Source organism: Myxine glutinosa, chromosome 2, assembly GCF_964187855.1.
Source record: "Myxine glutinosa chromosome 2, kmMyxGlut1.1, whole genome shotgun sequence".
Lineage (NCBI taxonomy): Eukaryota > Metazoa > Chordata > Myxini > Myxiniformes > Myxinidae > Myxine > Myxine glutinosa.
Window position 1 is genome coordinate 213,650,607 of NC_136262.1, and position 17,290 is coordinate 213,667,896.

General features: G+C 43.1%; 1 protein-coding gene across 4 annotated transcripts in view; it reads right to left on the minus strand.

The window, feature by feature from the left end:
• Positions 1–17,290, minus strand: part of LOC137422167 (tight junction protein 1) — a 200,503-nt gene that overhangs the window by 37,957 nt on the left and 145,256 nt on the right. For 2 of the 4 annotated variants that reach the window (XM_078772222.1, XM_078772221.1), the window contains exons 23-25: positions 13,224–14,138; positions 12,944–13,023; positions 7,493–7,693 (exon numbers count right to left, since the gene is read on the minus strand). In XM_078772222.1, coding sequence (XP_078628348.1) covers positions 7,493–7,693; positions 12,944–13,023; positions 13,224–14,138 — 1,196 coding nt within the window. The remainder of the gene's footprint in view (positions 1–7,492; positions 7,694–12,943; positions 13,024–13,223; positions 14,139–17,290) is intronic. The other 2 variants (XM_078772224.1, XM_078772223.1) reach the window with 1 other exon arrangement.

Genomic DNA, 17,290 nt, shown 5'->3' on the forward strand with positions numbered 1-17,290 from the left:
TCACCATGTCGTCATTCACTTGAACTCGATATCTCTTTTTTCATTCCAAACAACATAACTCCAATTAATCACAAAATAAACTTTTAACAACATTGTTAATGTTTCCTTCATTGCAAAAACTACCAAATCAACAGTTAAAAGGATTTTGAGCCGATAGCTGTTACGGCCTTGGCAAGATCGATGGAGACAGCGATCTGTTAGCGTATTCACCGCCCAAATAGCAATGTGGAATTCTCTCATGTAGAGATTAAATGTCGTTTGAACTTTGGCCGAGGTCATTATTTAATTTTAATGATGTTTATATAGGAATGTTTAATGATGTTTATATTGGTTTTGGGTCGTCCTTTCCGCATGTGTCATGGGATTGTAAGTTGGAGAGACGGCCGTGATGGCGGGGAGCGAGGGGGTTGGAATTCTCTCAAGCAGGGATTCAACCCGTGTCCATATAAAAGGTCTATATATATAAAGGGCCTTATAAAAGGCCTCATCCGAGGTCACCCAGTTCAATCGGTGCAGCCGTGCAGCGATCGGTGCAGGCGTTTGTGCGGCACCCTGGAAAACAACATAGTCACAATGAAAACATCGTCACAATGAACGTTATGCGAATGCGAATGTTATGCGGGAGTCCAAACCTGAGAATGCTTGAGACCAAAGCTGAAATTGGGAAAACTAAATAGCCTATTTTACTCCTGGAGATCCCAGGATTACCCACCCAAAATATCGTTGCGATCGGTTCAGCAGTTTTTACGGTACCTTCGAACAGACAGAGACGGACGGACATTTGGTGAATTATAGAAAGATACTTCCCCTGCACAGTCAACTAGGTGCGAGCCAACTCTTCTGTTTTTGAAGGGTTTTTTTTCTTTCATCCAATATGGCTGCCAGACCACATGAGCTCTGATATAATCGTTGCATAGATCATGCTCAGGAAATTTCAAACTGATCAGACCAAGCGTTGTGTCCCTGTCGAATTGTGACGTCATAATTAAGGCACCAATGACGTTGTCGTTAACACTTATGTGGAGCCACCAAAGGTGGATGGAGGTTATGTTTTCACCCCTGTCTGTCTGTTTGTTTGTCTGTCTGTGAACAAAATATCTCAAGAAGTTGTAGACGGATTCGGACAAAATTTGGCAGAGTTGTAGCGTATGCGACAAGGATGAAATGATTGGGTTTTGGTGAAGATCGGGATTCGGATCCGGCTACTAGAATTTTAAAAGCGATTCTTCACCATTGGAAGATCGGGCCAAAAACGATATATAGCAGGATATCTCAAAAAGTTGTTGACTGATTTGGACGAAACTTGGTGGAGAGGTTGGATGTCTGACAAGGACGATTCCATTTGATTTTGGTGAAGATCTGAATATGGATTCGGATATGAGAATATTTTTTTTAAAGTGATTTTTCACCATTGGGAGAAAGAGCCAAAAACGATACATAGCAGGATATCTCAAAAATTTATGGATGGATTTGGACAAAACTTGGACAGGTTTTGTGTGCGACAAGGAAGAATCAATTCAATTTTGGTGAAGATCCGGATCCGGATCCAGCTAGTACAATTTTTTAAGTGATTCTTCACCATTGAGTAATATGGCCAACCAGGTGGAAGTATGCTCTCTACTGAGTGCCGTTCTAGTTTCCGAAGCGGAGTTCTTTAGAATGACCATTTCCATTTTTTTAAATTCTTTTTTCCCATCGAGCGGTTTCGGAGATGCAACGTTTTTCAATTTTTTCAATGGTGCCTATGCCAAGTGACCTATGACATCATAATCATTAAAATATTCCACAGGAGTTGGTGCTCCTATGGTGAAAAGTGTCCATCAGACCAACAGTTGCAGAGAAGAAAAATTCATACTGAATGGATGAAGCATTGTAGTTGTCTAATTAGGACGTCATAATGAAGGTATCGATGACATCATTAACATATCTTATTTCCCATTGGGAGTACTTGACAATGCACCACGTTTCAATTTTTATCCATGGAGCAGTTTCAAAGATAGAGGTGCAGCGTTTTTGGATTTTTCAAAGATGGCGCCTGTACCACGTGACATATGACGTCATAATTATCATAAAAAATTTATACAGGAAGAGGTGCTCCTACAGTCAATTTTTTGTGTCCATCAGACTAACAGCTGCAGATAATTTTTTTTTTTCATACTCATCAAATCAAGCATTGGACTTGTCGAATATGACGTCATAATGAAGGGGCACCGATGACATCGTTAACATATCTTATTCCCCAGGTGGACGACTTGACAATGAGCCTTGTTTCAATTTTTTCCCATTGAGCGGTTTTGGAGCTCTGGAGGTGTAACGTTTTTCCAAGATGGTGTCCGTACCATGTGACCTATTGCATCATAATTGTGAATAAAAAATTCTACAGGCAGCTGCTATGGTAAAATTTTGTGTCAATTGGACCAATGGTTGCTGAGAAAATGAATTTTAAAAATGCAGACACGCTCGCCACATGTACGCACGTACGCAACCGAATGCCTAACACGAGCCTCGATTCTGTATACAAAAAAAAACAACCCTGCTTTTCGCTTCACGAGTGCAGGGTAATAAACAGGGCACTATGGCATAAACCCATGAGCCACGAATCCCATAAAAGTTTAGTTCCCTCATGATCTCTTACGAGGCCATGTTTGTACAAATTTACAATTTACACCACAAATGACTGCTTGGCAAACAGAGAACAGAATAATTTTACTCACAGCGGTTCCCGCTTTCACTTTTAGATGGTCTGACAGACAAATTCCCATAGCAGTACAGTATCAGCAGAGTATGAGCAGCAACAGTGAAAAAAAGTTTATTTTACAAAATCTTTTTTCCCATTCACTCAGATATTCACTCCTTTAATTGATAAGTCAACAATGAACCAACCATAAACCTCTTCAATCCAGCATCTTTGCAGTCATGACAAAGGGATTTCAGTGTTACGATTATACTTACTATATTATTATTAACGTTATTATTATTACTAGGGCATGCCCGTACTATATCTATATCTAAAATTATATTCCCCCCCTCTATTTACATGAAATGGTTTGGTCCAAAGCGAACGGCTTGCGAGTACGGTGACAATCCCCCCCCTCTATTTACATGAAATGGTTTGGTCCAAAGCGAACGGCTTCCGGAGTTTGGTAAAGAAATCGCCATAGCGTGCACCAACGCGCAGGAAAGCGAAAGAATCGCAAATTAGTTTTAATTAGTTTTAAAACATAGTTTAACGCCAACATAGCGGCAACACAGTTTGCCAACGTGAAATAAATGAATACGCTCTCAAATGTGCCGTCCGAGGCAGAGTGTGTTCGCCACGTTCGGCACACGCGATAGCTCGCTGCTCTCTGATTGGTTGAATCGTTTTTTGGACATAGCTCGGTAAGTACTTGTCCGATTAATATGAAACCTTGAAAAGGCACATCCTTGGGTCCCCAGCAATATACCTGGCAAGTTTAAAGTATATCGGACCGGTAGTTGTCGAGAAACAGCGGTCGCATACACACACACAGAGATTACTGGCATTATAGATAGATTATTATTACAAAAACGATGTTACTGTTTTAAGAAACTGAGGCCAATTCCTTACTCCCACGATAATTAGTACACCACTTCCCATATACTTTCTCAACAATCCTCTCGAAGAAGTTCTGTCACTCAAGCTTTTGGGTCTCACTATCTGCCATGATCTTTCCTGGAAAAAACACATTTCCAAGCTGGCCTCCAAGGCCAGTGGCCGTCTGGGCATCCTCCTTCGTGTGAAGTTCTTCGTTGGCACATCTGTGCTCCTTACAACATACAGACTTGGCATTTAATATGGAATATATATTTTTTCTTGACTTGGGTTTACTTTCTTAACTCAGTATATCAATCTGGTGAGTTTTTCACACTTTGGTGATTTATTTGTTAAAAGAACCATGTCACTGATTGTCTGTCGCAGCAAGAAGTCAACAACAGGATTATATCACAGGTGGCATGGCAAAATGTACGGACAGGTGCATTTGATGATTGGCTTCACAGTCGGGTATATAAGGGTTGTTGCGTTCTGTATTAGTGGAAAACAACGTCTCCAAATGTTATTACCGCTTCCTCTGGAGATGGTCCGTCAACTCGACAATGCTGTTTGTCATGGAGTGGTGGCTTTACGAAATTACGGCATGAAACAGCGTGCTATTGCACGGCAGTATGGCATCACTCATGGTCAGGTGTCAAAGATCCTGAAACGAAATGCTCAGAGGGGTGTCCCTACTCCAATACTGAGGCCAGGACGTCCCCGCAGAACCACAAGGAGGGATGATCGCCAGCTGCACCGGTTAGTCCGCAATGGCCGTACCAAGTCAGCTAATCGGCTTAGGGCTGAGTGGCAGCAACTGACAAATGTGCCTGTATCCAGAAGGCTAGTCAACCAACGACTGGTTCAAGCAGGCTATCGTGCCAGGCATCCCCTGAGAAAGCCATGCCTGATCAGACAACACCACCAGCGCCGATTGCAGTGGGCCAGAGAGCACCGTCAATGGCAGCCAGGACACTGGAATCACGTGATCTTCAGTGACGAGTCTAGATTTCTGGTCTATCGTCAAGATGGCCATGTCCGAGTGTGCAGAGAAGTGCATGAAGCCTACAACAAAGATTGTATAGTGCCAAGAGTCCAAGCTGGAGGTGGTGGGGTGACCATTTGGGCTGCTTTTCATGCAGGGGGAAAAACTGACCTGGTTGTTCTGAATGGAAACCTGAACCAGTTCAAGTACAGGGTCATTCTGGAAGAAACATTGCTTCCATTTGCTCATGCAGCCTTTCGAGGAAACTTTGTCTTCCAAGATGACAATGCACGGCCTCATCGTGCTCGCATGATCCAACACTTTCTTGCTGACCGTGGTGTAGAGCATATGGAGTGGCCTGCCATGTCCCCGGATATGAATCCGATAGAGAACTTGTGGGCAGAATTAACGCGTCAAATCGACCACTTGGACCAGCAGCCGACCTCTGTGCGTGAATTGCAGCAGGCTATTGTCACTGCATGGCAAGCGATTCCTGTCCAAACCTTGGCAAATCTCGTGAACAGCATACCTCAACGTGTACGTGCTCTCCTGAATGCTCGTGGGGGTTACACGAAGTACTGAACTGTAATTTTACTGTCCGTAATCCCAGTCGTAATTTAACTTTTGTTTTTGTGAAAAAAAATTTGGGCTAATGTGCAAAATAAAGAGATACTTCTGGAAAACGTACAGAAGTTTAACACAGTACTGTCCATGAATTGAGTTCGATATCAGTTTACATCACTTTCAAGGATCAATTTATTTGTTTCGAAATGTCAAATGTGGTTTTTATTTCTTTTAAAGGTCACATTAACAAAATCTAGAATAATTTCAACATAATTCCAATGAACTTTTGGTTCTAAGACATCTTGAAAAGTAAGTTCACCCCCACAAAAAAAATATTCCATATTAAATGCCAAGTCTGTACAAAGCTTTCATCCGCAGCTTGATGGAATACTGTTCTTTCCTTTGGGCTGGTGCACCTGCTTCATACCTAGCTCGGCTTCACGCTGTAGAAACCAAAGCTTTTAGAATCATTGGAATCTCCTGTGATGAAGCTGATTCTGAGGCCCTTTTTCTCTCTCGGTTGGTGGTCTTTCTGTCTTCTACCAACTCCTCTCCGGCCTAGCTCCCCCAGCTCTGTCTGTGCTCTGCACCCCCCCAAATATTCCTGCAGGACACACAAGATCTGCCAGCAACCCTCTTCTGGTAAAACTGCCAAAATCAAGACTCTGTTCACCTTCACTCTTTCATTCCTCTTTTTTCCTGCCTATGGAACAAACTCCCACACTCTCTTCAATCCAACTCCTCCCTCCAAGTTTTTAAAACAGCTGTTCACCAACACCTCTTACCGCGTCCCCCATTCAAAACCTGGATCTTTTCTATCCCCGTTAATACACCCCAAATCCACCTCTTTCAATCCCCAACTTCATTTGTTTTATACCATGTACCCCACCCCCCACCCCCACACCGTCTCCCTTCCACAGATATACTAATGTCCCTGTTCTCTACTGTTGTTGTACTTGTATGCTTTCCTCCCCCTCCCCCTCTTGTCTCCCGCTCCCTGTATTGTATGCGTTATGTGTCCATGCAAGTTTTCATGTTTAATGTGTTACCTCTTACAGGAGCCTCGACGCTGTATACAAAAAATTTAAAAAATAGAGCAACTTTGCAGTCACGACAAAATGATTGCAGAGTTACGCTCATATTTACTATATTATTATTATAATCAACGTTATTAACATTATTATAATGAAGACGATGCTACTGTATTAATACACCGAGGCTAATTCCTTACTCCCGCGATTAGTACAGCGCTTCTCATCGAGTCATCAATGAAACATACACCGCTTCAATCCAGTCACTTTGCAGTCACAACAAAGTGATTGCAGTGTTACCATTATATTTACTGTGTCATTATTATTAATATTATCACTATGATGAAAACGATACTACTGTATTAAGATACCTGGGCTAATTTGCCCGAAGCGGCCTGGGGGCATGAAGCCTAAGGCCTATACGTACTGTGTCGTTGGAAGACCCGTAGTGCCTATGCTTTCAATATTTGATGGTCAATTTAACAATCTGTTTGTTTGTGTTTCACACTGAATGAAAAACGTAAAGGTAGAGCATGCAGATTGTGATATATGACAGGTTCAACAATATGTTCAGCCTGAACAGCATATAAATCAAAATGGTGGCGTGTGGAGTCAGCCGTCGTACACTGTAATGACATCACAGACATAATCACATCACATCACATCACATCATGCCTGACCTGTGACCAGATACTCAGCTCTGATTTGTGTACGTTTGTGAAGGACATACATACATACATACATACATACATACATACATACATACATACGGATAGACAAACACTGTTCTGGATGGCTTTTCCCCACGAGCTACGCAGTAAAAAATTGTTGTCCAGAATTTGAAAAAGTCTGCCATCAACTTTAGCTGTGGTTTATTATTCTACTTTGACCGATAAATACTCCATTCCCCATCAGTGCTTCTCAGAATAATCATGGATTAAATACCTGCGGACCGTCAAACCATTAATGATGCAATGAGGGATTTGGTCACACAGTCCAAGCCCGTCTCTCTCATGGACGTACGAGACAAGAAAGAAGCCTCCAATCATAATTCTGCCAGTATGCACCCTTAAGGTTGCAATTTGTGGCAGAAATGCTGCACCAGCAGCAAACTATCTCACCAAATATGCAAGATTGCTCAAAACGTCCCACCTTTGTTTATTTCATCCAATGTTTTTAGTTGTCAACCCCCTCCCCACCCCCTCCCCCCAAAATTAGAACTTACATGATAGACATGCAGTGCATCCTCATCAGGAACAAAATAAGCATCAAACACAAAGCCAAGCACTAAAGATAACCTTCCTCACCCAAACCCCTCCATCCTTTTATATGCAACCAGAAAAGTAGACCACAACTCACCTGCTATAAAGTTGGTTTGACGTCAAGCCATGAGCCGAGTCAGCTAACTGATCCAGGCGACCTGAGGGAGGCCCAGTTGATGGCATCACTCCTCGATCCTGCTCAGATCGAGGGTAGTATGACTGCTGCTGCCGGTAAGGCTCAGGCCTGGGTTCCTCCTCTTGCTCATAACGGTTAGCAGGCCGTAACGCCTCCAATGTCCTGCAGTGTGCACACAGCATGGTTGACCTCGGGACTTTTAAAACAAACTATGTAAATATTTCAAAACAACAAGAAGAAAAATCTTGATACTTTTTGGCAAAAAAGAGGAAAAGCAATGAAAAATCAGTGCCCTTTCTCCCCTTGGTGTTCCAATAATATCACAATCGCTGGGTATTTCAAATTCTCCTCATGACTTTTGTCTCAGCAATTGCATACATTTTGATACCACTTACTTCCAAATCGGACTTACCGTTCAGGTGTCACATGACCATTAGGAGTCACATGTCCTAAAAAAACTGCATAATAAGTAGTCTGGTGGCAAGAGTGGTCAACCAGACACTGTCTGCTATTAAAGGTTGTTTTATATGGTTGGATTCCTTAGACCCCCAGCAACAACTTCCAGGTGGACAACCTTTCCAACAGGCTACTGTAACTGCGCAATTCAAGATGGCGTCCAAGATGGTCACCATATTTTTAAATCTCCATATTGTCAATTGTTATCTTATTTTCATGTGTAATTGTTTGTTTCTCTGGTTTTCAAGGTCAGGGAATCTATACACAAAGAATTAAGTTAAGCACCCCCCCCGTTTTTTTACAACCTCACACATTACAAGTTTGTTGTCGTCAAAACAGTGTAATATACCCATGATATTGCTATATTTTCTGGAGAAGTGATATTATGGTCACATAAAAACATAACAATCATGCCGTTTTCAATATTTTATTCTGAATAATTTAAGGTGAAATTTTTTGGGAATTTTAGGCATATTTTCACCTCAATTTAAGTATGGAGCTATAGGTCCATCACGGACAGTGTGGATGACGTTTATGTTTTCTAACGTACAGTCATTGTTCTGAGAAGACCTCTAGCGATCTTTGCGTCAATAACGTGTGTAGGACCCACGTGATCGGATCACTGACTCAACCCTACGTCTCATAGACCCTGTAAGCCGTCGTATGCGTTGCTGTGGCAGGTTGTTCCATTCCCGATGTAATGCACGTTCCAATTCATCCAGATTGGCTATTAGAGGGACCATCTTCGCAATTTGTCATCCCAACATGTCCCAAACGTGCTCGAGGGGGTTCAGGTTCAGGACAGGATTAGGGGGTGCTTAACTTAATTCTTTGTGTAGGGGTGCTTAACTTAATTCTTTGTGTATATTTATGATGGTTTCAGAGTGATATGATGTGTTTTATGCCATTTGTCTCATAAAAATCATGTGGGCAGAAATGTCCAAAACTGTGTGATCTGTAGTGGTGTGGCCATTGTGTAGTGTGCCACTATCCCAAATCCCTAGACCACTATCCCACAGCTATATTCTGGTCCAATTTCCTGGATATGGTTGACATTCTGCACCGATTCATCTACCATCAACGAGAAGGCAACTGGATGGGCCACCTGTGTGAGTCAGCAAGGATGCTCCCCTATCTCACTGCAGCAGGCCACTTCAAGTATGGTCAACAGTCTCTGCCTCTGTATTTGTCAGAGATGAAGAAGCTGCCCATCACTGCTCCTGAAGTTCACACGGCACTGATGCAAGGAGCATTTGTTGGAAGGAGAACTACTGGCATCCACAATGCTGTATCTCCTGACATGCTCCTCGAGCAGACCTACAATGCAGATGCCAAGGAACAGAGTGGGCTGGATGGAATAACACTCAATGAGGCTGCCCGGACCAAATGGGTCCACACCAAACCTGTCACGGCTGCGATCTCTGCTGAACTGAAGTCAATGCTGCATCTCACAACTTCAAACCCACATCATGAGTCTGGTCCAACCCGAGTGGCAAGGGATGCAGATATGGTCCAAAAAGTGATAGCAGCCATTGGGACCAATCCTTTCTCAGCAACAATGACAGCTCTGGTGAACATATCAACAGGGCAGCATGCAGATGCTGCAGTGCAGGAACATCTCACAGGTGTGAAGGAACTTGGTCTGAAAGCACTGTCCAGTTCCACATCTGGTTATCAGAAGAAAACAACCATTGTGAAACTGAAAACATTCCACACCCAAAATGCAAAGCCAAAAAAGTCGACAGGGAAGAGTGCAACAGGCAAGAGTGATGAAGTCACTGCCCTTCTTCGCATAACACAGATCAATGCCAGTGGTGGAGACGTCGATGTCGTCAACTTTATTGGCAAACACGAGTGCAGTAAAGTACCCCCATCTTTATTCAATGAAGATGGAACCATGAGGGCGGCAGGTACAAAGGCTAGTCTAGTGAAAACACTGAAGGAGGAGACTCAAGTGACCAGTGCTGATATTCTGCCACAAGGAGACTGGAAGACGACAGTAGTGGTTGATGCAATGCATGCCATACGCCATTGGTCCTTCAAGAAAAATGAGACATTTGGAAACATTGCTAATCGCTACAAGGAGCAGCTGCTGAAAGATGTGCCTGCTGGCACAGAGATCATACATTTCTGCTGCGACCGATACAGTGAACAAAGCCTCAAATCAGCTGAACAGCAACACAGGTATGGCCAATCCAGGCAAGCAAAGGTGTTTGAGGTCAGTGAGCAGTACAAAGCCCCTGACCCACAGGAATTCTTCTCTGTGTCAGCTAACAAAGCAGCCCTTCTGAGTTTCTTGTGTGAGACATGGAGCAAGAGTGAACAGCTAAATCCAGCACTGGGCTCAACTCGCCTTTACGTAGGTGAAGGCTTCAATGAAGAAACCAAGAGCATGCTGGTCACTGAGGGGTCAGCCACCGACATCACTGCCTTGGAGTCTACACAGCAGGAGGCTGATACCAGAGTAATGCTTCATGCTATTAATAGTGTCCAGAATGAAGGTGTTGATAGGGTGGTCATTCATGGCAATGACACAGATATAATCATCATTTGTATCTACTATGCTGCCAGCATTCTGGAATATCTTCCTGAACTGTGGGTAAGAACTGCTGCAGAGACATATCTGCCCATACACCAAATGGCTAGGTCACTAGGACGTTCGAAATGTCGTGCACTTCCCTTCATCCACAGCCTGAGTGGAAGGGATACGACCAGCTACCCATTCTTCACTGGCAAAAAGACCTGGTTGAACCGTAGCTATACCACAGACATAACTGAGCTCGAACACTTTGGTGAGCAACGTCAGAACCGCAACCAGATCACATCAGACCTCATCAACCAGGCACGCAAACTTGTCATTGCTGTGTACACTAACAGATCTGATGACTTTGAGGACTGCGATCTTGGAAAGCTTAGAGCCTATAAATTCCTGATCAACAGGTCAACCATGCTGAAACTACTCCCACCAACAGAACATACATTCCTTCTACATCTACAGCGTGCAGCTCTTGCAACTATTATAGATAAGACTGCACATGTGGCCAAGCCTCAGCTTCCCCCATTTGTGGATTATGGTTGGGCTCTGGAGGATGGGAAACTAGTTCCAGTCCCGTCAACTCAATCAGCCTGGCCACAGACAATTACCAAAGGCTGTTGCATGTGGATGCACCAAAGGCTGCAACAGGAACTGTTCCTGTGCCAGGAAGAACGTGGCCTGTTACATTGTATGTCGTTGCCAGGGATCAGCCACCAAGTGCAGCCGAGTGAAATACATTGCAGCATTTGACAGCAGTGACAGCAGTGACAGCAGTGACAGCAGTGACAGTAGTGACAGCAGTGACTCAAACAGTGACAATTCACTGTATACCATCAGCTGTTCACATGGACACTTGTATTGCAGCATTATATTGAGTGGTAGACCTGTTCATAGGATGCAACATTGTGGCGTGTATCACTGACATGAATTTTACAAATATTTGCCTCAGCCATTTGGCTTGCATTCCAAACTGTGAAGCACATGCAGTAGTTCATTTCTCATGTAATCTGTTCTTGGTAACTAGTACCTTTCTGTACCATTATTGTTCTTACAACAACAGTAAACTACTGTGTATTGTTCTTGTAGATTTTCTGTCATGGTCGCCTTAAAATAATATATTAACATGTAATAAATATTAGGCTTAGTACATGGTATAAAACACATCATATCACTCTGAAACCATCATAAATAGATTCCCTGACCTTCAAAACCAGAGAAACAAAGTATTACACATGAAAATAAGATAACAATTGACAATATGGAGATTTAAAAATATGGCGACCATCTTGGACGCCATCTTGAATTGCACAGTTACAGTAGCCTGTTGGAAAGGTTGTCCACCTGGAAGTTGTTGCTGGGGGTCTAAGGAATCCAACCATATTCAAGAACCTTTTATAGCAGACTGTGTCTGTTTTCACCAAAAATGGGGGGTTTGCCCCCTGGGTAAAGGGTTACATAGTTTGGGACACTGGTGGTGTAAATTAATTGGCCTGTAATTTCTGCTGAGTGTTTCAGCATGTTGTCTCAGATATACTGAATAATTATAGAACAATAGAATTAGGCACTAATTAGACAGATCAACATGTTTTACCATCATGTTCATTGCGTGATGATCGATGCATGTGCAAATTTTAAATTTCATCCAACCAGATCAGTCAGGGAAAGCTCAAAATCACCCAGTTCAGTTAGGGTTAGGGATGAAAATCCTCACCAACCACCCACATGAGCAATAAACTCATCGCCAATGGCGATTGCAAAACTCAGTGATCAGAAAAAAAGGCAGAACTAAAAAAAACCAAAAAAAAAACAACAACATCCAGATAAAACAAAACGAACCACTACATGTTCGGATCATCACCCCACATCTAAAATAAAAATAATATAAAATAGGAGTTCCCTCACAAGGAACGTTGACACAGGAGACGACCATTAGGCCCATCCAAAAACAGGGTAAACATAAACCTGAACAATGGTTGCCAACCTATGGTTGTTTGCCCATGCTCCATCATTTTAAAATGCTGAGCATCAAGCAAGGAAGCTGCTCATACCATTTTTAGTCTTTGGTAGGACTCGACCCGGGTTCGTACCCCCGACCTCCCAGACTCAGAGTGGATGATCTAACCCATTACACCACACATATTGTTTAATGCTGTGGGAAAGCGAGGTGAGGTTGACGTTTCAAGTTTTAGTTTAGCTCTTTATAACGACACTGAATCTGGTTTACTGCAGAAATACATCCTCACAATAACAGCACTTCAGGTAATGTGTTTATCAATACACATTGCATGGAATCTGAAAAGGAACAAAGTCTGAAACGCCAAATAAAAAGCTTGTTATACATAGTTCAACAAATGAAAAACATAAAATCTCAAAGTCACCCTTAAAAGTAATATAGAAAGATCATCAACTTGGTGCCACACCTGGAGGCCTGCACTTGCGGTTCTTTAACAGATGCTGGTTGCAAGTCGATGACACCAACTTGACTGATGGGAACCTCACCCTGATTTTGAAAACGACAATAAGAAAAAAGGCAAAGAAAGCTATCTGTTGGAAATAAATTACATCAACAAAACAGTCTATGGGAGCAGAAACTGTACAAACACAAGTAAATGGCAACATGCTCACACCACCACGCACTTCAAGAACAACCAATTCAACGAATCAGCTAACAGCCCACATAAAGAAGAAGAAATAACTCACCTTGGGCCGCTGTGCCTCAAACATCTTCACCCTGCCAATTACTGATTTGGGGATGACGTGTTCGCTGTCGGAATCATCACCAGATGCGCTGCTTGTGTGCTGTTTTAATGGCCATTGTGACACCTGAGCTTTGGGAATGTGACACTGTGGCTCGGTCATGCGTACACCAGTTGAGACATTTGCAGGAGGTTGTATGGGTCCAGGTGGTATTTTAACATCGACCTCACAGCTTCGCAATGGTGCATTGTATGAACTGTGGGGTGGAACTTCAGGACTAGGCCTCCGTTGATAGTTGTAAGAGCCATCCAAGCGTTGCAATCCTGAAGGCTGCTCAGCCTGATAATGGTCGTACTGCCTGGGCTTCCAGGACTCGTGTTCACCATCTGAAAACTTTCGGTCATTCCTCTCTGGTATAAACTGGTCATCATATACTTGAGGCAGTGAGGCTGCATTTTTAAGTGCCCGTTCGCTGTAGTTCTGTGAACGATCAGAGTATGCCTGACGAGGCCTCTCCACATAATTTTGTGGTAGATGGTCACCATACTGTGGAGGCCGATCTCTAGAGCTATTGGGGGAAGTTTCACCATAAACACGGACGTTTCGTTCCTCATACGTTGGCAGACCTCGGTCATTATACATTTGGCTTTGTGCCTCCGGGTAGGCTCGAGCTGAAATCTCCCTGTAGCTCTCACCAGGTTTGTCATTGTATCCAAGTCTGTAATCTGGCCCAGTTCTTTCAGACGGTTGGCCTTGAAGTGCATATTCACGGGTCAGGTTCGATGGGCGCCGGGGGTCCTCCTGGTTTTCATAAGCATTACGTGGTGACGCATCTGTGGTGACCCTGCTGGAATGAGTAGCAAACGACATTTCTCGAGAGTACCCATGATCCGGGGAATGCTGACTGGCATGGCGATCCTGTGAGAATTTAGTGGCAATGGATGAGGTAAAAATCAGAATCAAGGTAAGAAAATTTGTAGACCTGACATGCTACAAAACTACCAATCAAATACACACACAGGTTCACACGCTTGCATAAAGAACTAGAAAAGCACTCGGTAGAGCGCATACCTCTGCCAAACTGCACAGTATAAATTTTGTATCCTACTGATAAGCTCGATCTGGATCCGGATCTGAACCAAAATCGAATTGGCTTTTTGTTGTCACCTACCCAATTCATCCACCAAGTTTTGTCATAACTCACCCACAAAGTTTTGAAATATCAGGTTAAATATCATTTTTGGCCCCATCTCTCAATGGTGAAGAATCACTTAAATTCTCAGATCTGGATTCAGATCTTCACCAAAATCTAAACAATTCGTACGTGTCATACACCCAATCTCTCGACCAAATTTCGTCTGAGTCCGTCCACAACTCTTCGAGATATCCTGTTCACAGACAGACAGACAAACAGTCAGACACAGAAGGGTGAAAACATAACCTCCGTCCACCTTCGGTGGTGTAGGTAAAGGCCAAGCAGCAAAACAGAAGCGTTGTTGATTCCCACGATTAAATAATGCACATGTATGAGGTTTCTGCTAACTCAATGAGTAGTATATATAGTAACGGATCACCAGGACCTTTATTCCAGTCATAAAAGGAACAAAATCAAAAGTCTAACAGCGGCGTAGCCGGGCTTGTTTTATACTTTAGTTGAAGATAGACGTAATGACATAGGACGACACAAAACTGCCGCTACTTTAATATAAAGAAGATATATTTTAACCTCTAGTAACTTTGCAGTCACTATGAAGGGATTAGTGTTACGATTACATTTATTATAATATTAACGTTACGTTATCATTACTACGAAAATGATATTACTATTTTAAAAACCGAGGCTAATTCCTTACTTCTGCGGTTACACCGCTTATCATAGATTCATGAACCATACACCGCTTCAATCCATAAACTTTCTATTATTATTATTATTATTATTACGAAAACGATACGGCTGAAACAATACACTACTGTATTAAGAAACTTGGGCCTAATTTGTCCGAAGCGGTCCAAAGGTGAGGCATGAAGCCTAAGGCCTATACGTACCGTATTGTTGAAACACCCGTAACGCCAATGCTTTCGATATTTGATGGTCATTTTAACAATCGGTTTGTTTGCGTTTCACACTGAATGAAAAACATAAAGGTAGAGCATGGCGATTGTTATATATGACAGGTTCGACGATATGTTCAGCCTGAACGAAATTGGAATTAAAATGGTGGTGTGCGGAGTCAGCCGCCGTAATCACATCAGACGTAATCACATCACCCTGTCATGTGACCAGATCCTCAGCTCTGATTGGTATACGTTTGAGGGGACATACGGATGGACAAACACTGTTCTAGACGGCTTTGCCTTATGGGCTACGCCATTAAAAAAAAAAGGGCTTTCCACTTTCAAACTGTTTCCAGCTGCAATTGTTGGATACAGTGCAGTTTGCCAAGGTAGACGAGGCTTTGCGAAAATCTCAGATTTAGAAATCCTAATCAACATGAACAGCTTTTTCTAAACACGAATTTTAAAATCCTAATCCAACAAACGAACATCTATGATCCATTCCTCAATATTTATTCCCCACCTTACTTTTTGTCTTTCAATTAAAATTATATAAAGACGTGAGACTAGGAGCAGGAAGGCCAACTTGATACATCAGCATCTTTAGCAGCAGAAAGATGGGGGCATTCAATACGAAAGATGGGGGCACTGCCTACTCCAAAAAAAAAAAAAAAACGCTTGGGCAGCAATAATTGCTGTGACATTACCAAACCATCTTCGTTAGCTAAACCACCTCTCCAATATATTCTGGAATGTCCCAGTTCATTTTCTGGTCTATATAGACATGTATGCTCATGGAGGGGTTAAACAACACAGGCCTGAAGGCTTCACAGATTGACAGGGGATCAAAGGAGAACAGGGAGACAAAGACATCAGACATGAGTGGATGGATGAGTGACAGAGGAAAGGGACAGGAGAGGGTAAGTGAGAGTGCAAAAGAGCAGGAGTGGCAATGAGAGAAATCATGAGGTGACGATGGGCAGCACTCTTGAAAGACTGGAGGGAGGAGAACAAGTCAACAGATGTAGGGAGTCAGATACACGAATGAGATGATAAAAGGGATGAAGGGATGGAGGAACAAATTCAGAATATACTTTGGGTGGGTAACGAGGTGTGGGGGTCTTGAAAAGAAAACATGTGCGACTTGAGGGGGGTGGGAGAAGGTAGAAGAAAGGTGGTGGGAGGAATTGGGTGATGGGAAAGGAAGTCCACCTCCTGCCTGCGGTGGGCAAGAAGCAGACCTCTTGAGACTCGGCGTCCTAGCGAGAGATGGTGGTAACACAGAGACAGAGCCTTGGACTTGATTGCCTCCAGGCAGGCAAGATGGGAAGCAGCTACACCAGCCCGGACGGAGTGGGACACATACTTTAGGGCACTTCCAACGAAAGCCATGTACACTATAATTAGCTCTACGGCTCGAATTGACTTGGCTTTGTGGAGAATACCAAGGTATCGGCCATCCTTAGAGGTGAGTTTGGAGATGTAGATCACCGAAGACAGGTTGTGGCAGATTGTGAGGCCTAGGAGCTCCAGGAACTGTACCTCCTCCAGGGAGAACAGAGTAAACTCGTCTTCAAAAACCGATCCTCAAGAACAGAGAGAGTAAAAGCGAGTTTCCTTCATTGAAAGGCATGTTTGAGGTAGCTGAAAAATGTTATTTTTCCAGCATATCTTCAAAGATGGACGCTGCAGCAGCCTCCCTCTCAGAGGTGTGGGGCACTGTTGTGCACAATGTGGTAATCAACAAAACCACCATTTTCAAAAGCATTGTAGTCGATTGCTTTTCTAACCTTCTGATCCGTTTTGGTCGTTTTGCTGACAGTGCCCGACTGGAAGAGCCGCTGGGAAACCTCCCTCACAGAATGCTGGCAAATCACAAAACGCTTTACTAAGCTGCAATGTGCTCATCACATGATGTGTGAATGCTGTGTGACCGACCTAACCATGCATAGTTACATAGTCTCATGCATAGTACACAGTCTCATAAGACCCTGTTATTATGAACCGATTCAACA